This window comes from Rosa chinensis, chromosome 6, assembly GCF_002994745.2.
Source record: "Rosa chinensis cultivar Old Blush chromosome 6, RchiOBHm-V2, whole genome shotgun sequence".
In the NCBI taxonomy this organism is placed as follows: Eukaryota; Viridiplantae; Streptophyta; class Magnoliopsida; order Rosales; family Rosaceae; genus Rosa; species Rosa chinensis.
The window spans coordinates 66,119,830-66,130,127 of NC_037093.1; the positions used below are offsets into that span (position 1 = coordinate 66,119,830).

The following is a 10,298-nucleotide window of genomic DNA, read 5'->3' on the forward strand; positions in this document are numbered from 1 at the left end:
TTTCTCCCGATACGCCATTCGGCGCTTATCAGCTGATGGTAATATTATCATCCAGGAAAAGTATAAAAAGTTTGACTGATTTTCACCACTACAACAGAATTTTACTAATAAGAGATAGTAATGTAATGTTAAAACTGTCATCCAATTGAGTACACGTTGATCAATTGATCTACAAATCAAACTGGATCATATATGAGCAGGAATCCTGCATCCTATGGGATAATGATCCACCGAAGACAAGGGAGACTCCTCCCGGCAGCATATAGTAACAAAAACTACCGAGAGGCAAGGCGAACAATTTGATTTCAAGCATTGTCTGACTGAACCCCATAAAGCTCCATATTAATCTGTTGTCCACTCAAGGGAAAAATAATTCACTCTCATGCACTTTGTCCATATGAGTTTTCAAGAACTCGAACTCCTGGTCCATATATCAGCCGGCATCGGTCATTGAATGAACCAACAAGCTTAGAGACCACCTCTTTGAAGAACACAGAGGCCACCTGATGCAAAGGTGATTGCAACATCAAAATGCTTATAATTTATACAAGTCCAAACAAATTTTAAAGTCTTTAAACGAAGTGAATAAGCTTTAGAAATCAACCACAGAAAAAGAAAAAAAAAGTTTGACTTGGGTATAGGGGCAAAAGACTGAAACTCCCTTACCTGTCTATAAAGTGGTGACTGAAACTTAAAATCCACCAAGAAATAAAGGTTGCAAGCTCCAGGAACTGGTCCAGGATTGAATTCCCAGATGTTTATTAGATGATCGAAAAGGGTACTGTTTGACACAGTTGTCTAGAAGTAAAACAAACACAAAGGTTGTTAGCAGCAAAAATTCCAAAGAACTAAAAGCAAAATTAACAGTGTAAAGAAACAAACTCATGGTAACATAATCAATTGGAGCTGCTAAAAAAATGTCATGTTAGATAAATCACATCAAGAAAAGACCGAGCGACTTATGAAAATAAATTTCATGGGAAAAATTGACTCGTAAAGTCATAAGTAGCAGTAGTGAGTTTTTCTCTTCTTTTGTTTAATCCAAACACCACCAGAAACCTGTTACTATTCATGAATGTTTAAGTATTAAGATTTCTCCGACCACTAGAATAGAAGATTCCATCAAAATGTTATTCTCCAATAAGAATACAACGCTGGTCATGTGATGTCATTCCTTGAACACCAAACCAACATCTATGTGCATAGTATGGTGCCATTCAACTTAAAAGTCCTCAATAAGTACGTCTTTGATACCATAGAAACCATACTGTCCTCAAGCCCCAGTGTAAGAGATATAATGTTAACTAAGCTATCTATTCCCACTTTATGTTTTCCTGCTGCAAATCTAATTCTTAAGCTCCAAAAGAAGATTTTAACTGAAGCCAAACTTTTTCAACATGATCCAAAACAAGTCCTTGTATTTCATCAGATAACCCTGATGGTGCTCACACATCATCAGCAACAAACACCAGGTTTCAACATACACTCTGGTAGTCAGATTTAAAAGCCTTTGGTATTTAGTTCACATGGTCATGAAAAAACAAATGAAATTATAACTAGGGAACCATTAAAATGCAATTGATTATCAGCAAGCAGAAAAGTGAAGAAACATGGCAAATAATACTTATAACAAGATTGTCATATAAAGCTTGAAGGAGAGTGAATACCTTAATACGCTTTGGTCTTTCTAATTCAACATGGGACACGTAACTTTCAACAAGAAACTTGAAACCAATCTCCAGCTCAGCATCAAATGATCCATCCGCATAGGTTTGCATTATCTCTGACCGCTGGCACCAGGGGACAAAACCATGATACAAGTCTACAGCAGCAACCACATCGAATAACTGCTCAGGAGAATACCTAGAACCCAATAATGCCTCTCCCATGAGTACTCAAAGAGGCGAAAATACCAATAGAATGCAAAAATAAAACAGGGCATTCTAGACATAGATTGCCGTGCATAAGTAAAGAACATTAGCTTATGAAGTAAGGCAATGCCATATATTCTAACAGCGGAAAGCATATCAGGGAAGTGATTGGACCAAACATACAGCATCAACTTTATGATTTCACTATACGGGCTTCACGATTCTCATCAGATTCCTTCTTTACATTACCCTATTATGCACTAATAGACGTCCTCAATTTCTAATGCTTAACATCATTTCAGGCAGCTAAGACCCTAAGCAAATATAGCAATTCAATCAATTAGCTAAACGAAAATCTCCGAAACGCCATTGTCACTAATTGCAACAACAGAATCTCAAAAATCCAGAAAGCAGCTGAAATCGAATCGAAATTACCCCAAGACGCGCTTCTCCTCGTAAACCTTGGACAACACACCACCTTCTTCACCGTCGCCGCAGCCCAAAAACCGCCTCCTTTGCTCATGAAAAGGATTTGCCAAAACTCGCGACGTGTCGTCGCCGGTCCATTTCTGAACCGACGGGGTCTCTATGCCGGCAATGCTACTCAGGCGGCGAATCCGATTGAACTTTCTGGCGGAGCTGTACCCATTTCCGCGGGAGAGTAAGGACCCCACCGCCTTCGAGGTCGTGGTCGACCAGAACGGAGGCATCGGAAACTGCGACGATTGATTCCCAAATGTTCGGAAACCCTAAGGAGTAAGAAGCTGAGGAGATTTCAAAAAAGGGCCAGAATTGACCCTACAAGTCTGAGACGGAGACGATTGAAGTCAGAATCGGAGGATTTGGAATGCGTTTTTGGCCTTTGCACCAAAATCAGGATTTTTGTTTTGGTCTCTCTGCTAATTTTGATTCCCACTTCGACACGTCTGTGTTGCTACCATCATCAAATCACGTCGTAGCATTGGGCCGGGCTAAGCCCAACTTGAAAGCCCAATTTAAAAACAAAAGGGCCCAAGTATAAAATCGCATGCATTTGCTTCAAAATTGAGCTCATGGCATCTTCAAGTACATCAATTGACCGATATGTATGAAATAGACTAGTTCCATACAGCAATAGAGTAGACCCATACTAGTTTCAATGTATAAAATCTGTCTATCTCTGATCGAATTGGTCTACCCAACTTAATATCGGTGCATTTTATTTGAAAATTACAATTTTCTGATTTCTTTTCAGCCAAGGAGATTTTTATTGCCAAGGTAGCAAGACGTTATACTTCACCATTTACAACCGTATAAATATCTTGATGAAATTAACTTTCGCTAAAAATCTGAAGTGCCCTTTTATTTATTTAATATGAATATGAAAATGAAGCCTACAAAATTCAAACATCTTCAAGCTACTCCCACAATAGAGAATTAGATTATTTTTATTTTTTATTCGACGGTACATTTTGAAATTCAGTCCAATATAGTAAAGAAAAAAGAAAAGCACATGATACTTGAGAGAATGTACAAGTGTACTTGGACCTTCAAGAATTGTATTATACCATCACTGATCGATACTCCATTGCTTACCAGGTCAGTAACCTACACTAGAGGAACAATGCTCTCACATGACGGTTGATTCTAATTTTTGTTTGAACCTGATCAGCAAATTACACTGTTTATAAAGAAACTGAACTGAACTACTTCCTACCAGATTCAACCGACTAATTACTACATTTAAACTCAAAAGTCCACACGACTTGCACGTTCTCATTCACAATTGTACCAAGTACGACCAACCACCATCCGTGATTGTCACCGTCACCATAAGTTAAAACAATCAATCATGTCTCACCGGACAATAGAGACCAGATAATTGTAAGGGTGTTCTAGAATTATGGATAAGTTTTTTGTTCCCCAAAGATGATGATGAATGCAGACCACACAATACTAGCAACATTATGTCTCAGAAGAGAAACTCTAGCACACTATGCATGTTGTGGCTATCCACAAAATCAGTACTACAATAGTCTCATCCTGGCTTAGCAGCAAGATATCTCTTCTCTGCAGTACACAATCTGAATCAGCAGCATTTCTATACTTCGGTACCTAATAATGAGATACTACATTGTTTTAACCAAAAACAGTAATGATAGTAAACCCTAAAACTGTACTGGCGTAATAACGGCACATTCCGCCACCCATTCTCCTGATGCCAATCCTATTTACACCCAAAACATATGAACGAATTCCTCCACTGAATCTCTCTCTCTCTCTCTCTCGACATACAGACAGTAATGTATGATTGCACGCAGGCATCACTTCAAAACTTGGTCACTAGTGTCATCACTATGTTAGAAGGTGACCAGACAATCCATCCGCTTTCTTTTACAGACTCTCCTTTCATGAAGCTGCAGAAATAAAGCTCTTAGTTATCTATCTTCAGTATCAGCAGGCTTTCTGAATGGAACAACCTATGATAGAAGAAGAGAGCAACAAAATGAGATGCTGCCACATCTGTATGATGTTAGGCATAATTTATAGTGTGGACATTACCTGATCGTTACTTGAGGCTTGAAGTATAAGAGTTTTCATCCTCTTAGAATTGCATGAAGTAATGGCCTTTTTCTCTTTGATATCTTCATCAGCAAAGTTTTGGTCTGACACCTCTGCAAGAATCAAAAGAGGGTTTAAAACTTTCTGACAGCTAGAAGATGCAAGAAGAAGTTTATTTGAAACAATAAGTAGAGCGCAGCATAGATGATCATCTATTGGAATTGATGGAATACACACTGTCCTTATTTTCCAACACAGAAAGTGAAGCTCATGTACTAAAATGCATGAAAGAAATCCAACCATATTGCAGGCTTTAATTGCCATTTATCATTGCTTGACATGGAGTAAAAACTGCGTGTGTAATCTAAATCCCAAACGCTCCATCTGTCATCTAGTTTATAAGGTTATATATTCTCATCACCCCATTTCTTTACTCCTTTAAATTACCAGATAACAGGAAGGAGTTGTAAGGGGAACTTAAAACTATACAGTAGGAGTTCAGCAGTTAATTCAAGGTTCATAAACTTCACTAATCAGAATCTATGCAGGGTGATAATCTATTGTGCCAACAAATAGCATACGAGACAGGACAGGTACACCAAAACACCAATCAAAAGCTGCTGAGTAAGAAAATATTGCCACACACAAATTGCCTACTATAATTAAGGGAAAGCACAGTAAGATATAGCTGAGAGCACCTGTGTTGCCGCCAACCATATCCTGATGCATCAAATGAGAGTGAGATACATTAAACTGCTTCGAACAAGTAGCTGGTGCAGAAGTAATTTCTTTCTTCAAACTTGAATCAACTTCTTCACATATAGCCGCAGCCTGTTCTTGGAGAATAGGAGATTCAACATCTTTTGGCTTGCAGGTGGATCTGAAGTGCAGGATCCACGGATTTGCCAGAAGATCGCCACAAGGTTGATCTGACTTATTTACTTCAGCTTCACCTCTTCCAAAATTGATTTTCTGCCAGCAGCCACCTCGAAGTACCTTAAACTGCATCAAACAAATATTAGAAACAATTGACAAATTTATACATCACAATGGCGAAACCATTGAAAGACATAGGTCAGATTAAAACCTGGCCAGAAGCAGCACGAGAATTGAATTGGGGTTGCTTGGATGATTTTATATGTGACAAGTTCCCCTTGTGCCGACCACGTGTATCCATGGAGTTATACAACTGGTTAACAAACGATGCTTCCATAGATTTTAGGTACATACTGTGTTTCTCATCTGTCCATTCAGTAGACATAGTTTCTGTTGCGGCCGGAGTACCCTAATATAAGTTTGTAACGATGATCAGAAACGTTTTGTAAATTGCTACAAGGATTTAAGCTACTGATAACAAAAAAGATAAATACAGACTACATATATTTACATATCCATGTGTTTTTAGAACACATTTCAGCTTGAATGCCAGCAAAGAGGATGCCTTCACTAGAAAACAAATTTCAAACTTTCAATAAGCTCAAAAAGAACAATTTTTTTTTTTTTTTTTCCAAAAAGAAGCATTGGCATCATTATAATATATATATTACTAACAACACAAGTGCACAACAACAAATATCAGAGATTATTTTCCATGAGGAAAAAACCCATTTTGTCTAAACAACCCTCATAATTCACAAAAACTATTAATTAAAGTAATACCACCTCTTTCCTTCCAAATTTCATAGATCCCAATTCCCAACCCAGTTACAAAAATAAATGATGAACATCTCAAGTCTTCATTTGCTATATTAGGAAGAAAAATGAAGACACATGTTGTGATTCTGAAAAGCAAGAAAAGGAAACAAGGGAAAAGAACAAAGTAAGGATTTTTATACAGGGGAAGAGAATAAAAAAAAAAAAAAAAGTACCAATTCCGAAGGAGGGTCCACTTCATGCGGTCTCTCACCACCCCTTAACCCAGAAATCTGCAACTCTTTTACTCTCAAATTCTCCATCTTTTAATTTTTTTTTCAAAAAAACACTCAGATGATCTGAGAAAGACGACGAAGACGGTGAGATGAAATAGAGAGAATGAATATGAAGGTTTTAATTGGAGGCGGTGATGGGAACAAAAGGACGGTACAGTTGTCACGCCTTTTCCACGTGTCATGGGGCCTTCCCGGCTGCCACGTCAGAAAGGCGTTTGTGTCTGAAAACCCAGATATTTTTTTGGAGGAGCCTCCGAAATATCTAAATCTCCCTCTCTGGGGTCTTCCGTCTTCGCTTTGCATAAACATTACGTGGCACCGCCCTTTATTAAACTATCCTCTTCGCGCGTCTTTTAACTCTCCGGGTCGACCCGATCCAACCGGGTCTCGTTTCGCACATGTAAGATATTTTATTATCAGATTATTTCGACGTGATTAAGGATAGATGATGAGCAAAGAAAATATCTGATTAAAGATTTTTTAGGCTGAGGAAGAAAACGACGTGTCACTTGAATGATGGAAGTCAATCATAGAAGTGCGTCAAATTCCAGTTTCGTTTCTTCGACGTTTCGAAGAAAAAAGCAAAAAAGAAGGGAGTCTAGAATTTGATGCTTTGACGTGGTGGAGAACAGTGAAGAAGATAACACGATGATTTAGAACCAACCAATTATAGACAAGATATTGGATTTTAAAATTCTGAGAGATATTATAAGATGGATTGGCTAAGAAAATATCTCTGAGCTGGGACCACAGAATTGAGAGCTGCTATCTTGATCATGACGAACTGGTTTAGTACTTTAGTTTCCGGCCCGACTCTGATGGATCTGGTACATACAATGTATCAATGTGTTGACTGTTGAATTCATTCAATAAAACCTCATGGATTACATCATTAGACTCACTGGACTTACAAGGCAACTTCACCAGCCAGTAGACCTGTAAATGAATCGGATTTTAATCTGAACCCTCTCCAGATCCGTGGCTATTGGACGAGTTTGGATCGAAAATTTTGATCCGTTGATCCGTTAATGATCCGAATCCGTTAACCCGTTTATTTAACAGATCAAATACGGATTTAGGTCGATCCGATTCGTTAATTATCTGGCCCGTTTTCGTAATAATAAAATATTATTTTTATTAATATATTATTATTTTTTAAAAATAAAAAATAAAAAATATTAAGAATTTCTAATACAAATTTTTTACAGAAATCTAAGGGACAGTCCATCATCCAAGATTTCAAGAAGCATTAAGAATTTTGATAATGTAACTCTACTTTTGGTGATACTCTTCATGTTGTTTTAATATTTTATTAATATCTTATGAGGTATCATGATATAAATTTAATATTACCATTTAAAATTTTAAAATATTTGAAATTATAAACGGTTCGGATAAGCGGATATGGTATCCGTTAATTCAACAGATACGGATTTGGATCGAACTATCAATGATCCGCAGGATTAACGGAGCGAGTTTGGATCAAATTTTTTTTAAGTAAACGGATTTGGATTTAGGTCTATTCGATCCAAATCCGATCCATTTACAAGTCTACCGGCTAGGTTCTGAGTTCAAATTTCACCTTCTCGAATCTCAAATTCTCGAAAATTACTAATTACCATTGCCAGTGAGGGTGGCTGCCTGAGCATTTTTTTTTTTAATAAAAAAAGAAAAAAAAAAATCTCTTTGATGTCAAATCCAGATTTGAAAAGCAATCGTACTAGTGGAATGAACATAAAAAGGTTGGATCGACTTTGACTGATGAAATTGCATGAGTGCACTAAGATTAAAGTTCTCTTGGTTCTCAGAGGGATGTACAATGTACATATGACCAAATACTGTTTAGTCATTGAGTTTTTGACCATAAAACACTTCAGTCCCTGACTTTCTAATTTCACACGTTTAGTCCATGTACTTCAAAATTTCAGACCAATAGGTCCTTACCGTCTAAAAGTCGCGGCGAAATGTCTATTATGCTCTCAACATTATTATTATTATTATTATTATTATTTTCTTTTTTTTTCCCTTTCTTTCTTGAGTTAATTACATATAAGTGCATCTTTAAATGTTTTTTTTAGCCATAAGGCCACCAACTAATTTTTTCCCTTATAAGGCCACTAAATTAAAAATGGTGTTATATTCTGGATATAAAAACTAACATATTTACATAAATGCCACTAGAGTAAAAAGTTAACAACCATTCTCTCTCTCCTCTCTGGCGAGGTCTCCGGTCAACTCCGGCGGGTCTCCGGCAAACTCCGACGACCACAAAAGTTACTGTCACTAACACCAAAAGCTACTCTGATGAAATTTTCGGCAACCCCGGCGAGGTCACAAAAGCTACTATCACTAGCAACAAAAGCTACGCTGGTGAGATTTTCAGCAAAGTCACAAAGCTACTATTACCATTAACAAAAGCTACTATCACTAATAAAAGATACGCTCCCAAAAATTAAAAGCTACTAACACCATTACCAAAAGCTACTGTCACAAACACAAAAAGATACTCTCACCAGTAACAAATGGCTACTGTCACCATCACCAGTAACAAAAGCTACTATCAAGCAAAACAAAAACTACACTAACCAACTCCAAGACCAACTCTCACAAAAACCAAAAGCTACTACCAAGTAGAAAAAAAGCTATTGTCATAGACTGAGAAAGCTATTCTCAAAGTCTAACGAAACTATGAAAATAAAAGCTACTTCCATAGTTTTAAAAATCTACTACCATAGTTGTGAAAATCTATTACAATAAATGTCGAAAGCTACTGTCAATGTGTTAAAAAGCCATTATAACAAAAGATACTAACAGAGACATAGAAAGCTACTATCACCTTGTTGAAAAACCACTGTAACAGTTATAAAGAGCTACTAACGTGAAATCTATCAAAATGAAACGGACTTGATAAAAACACTCCAATCAAAACATCAAAACAATTATAAATTTACAATATCAAATACTCCGATCAAAACACTCCGATTTCAACCAAACACAACAATTGCCTACAAGAATCATGCTACCATACATATTCAGGGTGAGAATAAAAATAAAAAATTGCATCGGATCATAATATGTTTTAGGGAAAATTTCACAAATGGTCACTCAACTATAACTCATTCGACACTTTGGTCACTGAAGTTTCAAATATATCGCTTTATATCACTCAATTATTACACTGTCAATCACTTAAGTCACTTTGTTAATTTTTTTCATTAAAAAAAATTATAAAAAATACTCTTTGACTTAAGTGATTGACAGTGTAATAGTTGAGTAACCAAAGTGTCGAATGAGTAATAGTTGAGTGACCATTTGTGGAATTCTCCATATGTTTTATTTGCAATCGACCTAAGTAAATTGACAACAAAAATTAGCACATCAAAAAAAAAAGTTCACAAGTCTTCCACATCAATTGTTCCTTATGCAACATTATCTCAATTTGAACAAAAACTCAGCTAAAGAAAACATGCAATCAAAAAGCTTCCTAAAAGCGATCGACATGCAGCTCGGGCAGTCAATGAGTCAGGGGAGAAGTCGTTGTCGTCGGTGAAGATCTGAGTTTTCGTCTTGGATGGCTTTGACAGCACACCGGATCGACCGGGTCTCGTCAAGTTCGACATTCCATATCGGAGTTCTAGTTTGGCGACGCTGGAGAGAGGCAAGATTTCGCCGGGATCGTCGCCGAGTTGGAGTTTCCTTCGAAGGCCGAGACGATGTCGTCGCTGTCGATCTGTGGGAGAAGCAAGGGAATCCGTCGGCAGCGACAGTGATCTGTGGAAGACAAGAGTCGACGAAAGGAGACAACAACGAAGTCAAACGGATATGGGAGATCCAGTTGATTCTGTGAGATCTAGAGTTGTTGATTCGCTAGTCTCGGATTTGGGCTAGCGCTCTGGTATTAGGTACTTGAGGAACAACTCAGACCCGTTCAGCGAGGACTGGTGGGTGGTTCGTGCAC

At 37.4% G+C, this 10,298-nt stretch overlaps 2 protein-coding genes across 5 annotated transcripts; both read right to left on the reverse strand.

Moving 5' to 3' along the window:
* On the reverse strand, positions 1 to 2,790 carry LOC112170160 (coenzyme Q-binding protein COQ10 homolog, mitochondrial). The gene is made up of 4 exons (XM_024307341.2): positions 2,307 to 2,790; positions 1,668 to 1,863; positions 667 to 798; positions 1 to 503 (listed from the first exon to the last, which is right to left on the reverse strand). Exons 1-4 carry the CDS (start codon positions 2,579 to 2,581, stop codon positions 381 to 383), a joined length of 726 nt encoding a protein of 241 aa, XP_024163109.1. The 5' UTR covers positions 2,582 to 2,790; the 3' UTR covers positions 1 to 380.
* Positions 2,791 to 3,592: 802 nt separating this feature from the next.
* Positions 3,593 to 6,598, reverse strand: LOC112170158 (cold-regulated protein 27). Of its 4 annotated transcripts, XM_040508793.1 has the most exons (6): positions 6,075 to 6,254; positions 5,800 to 5,853; positions 5,500 to 5,697; positions 5,111 to 5,414; positions 4,413 to 4,525; positions 3,593 to 4,267 (listed from the first exon to the last, which is right to left on the reverse strand). In XM_040508793.1, exons 1-6 carry the CDS (start codon positions 6,093 to 6,095, stop codon positions 4,211 to 4,213), a joined length of 747 nt encoding a protein of 248 aa, XP_040364727.1. In that variant the 5' UTR covers positions 6,096 to 6,254; the 3' UTR covers positions 3,593 to 4,210. The 4 variants fall into 4 exon arrangements, with proteins under 4 accessions (XP_040364727.1, XP_024163104.1, XP_024163105.1 ...); XM_024307336.2 differs by lacking the exons at positions 5,800 to 5,853; positions 6,075 to 6,254 and adding an exon at positions 6,281 to 6,598; XM_024307337.2 differs by lacking the exons at positions 5,800 to 5,853; positions 6,075 to 6,254 and adding an exon at positions 6,281 to 6,596 and having other exon boundaries at positions 3,593 to 4,330.
* Positions 6,599 to 10,298: the final 3,700 nt, after the last annotated feature.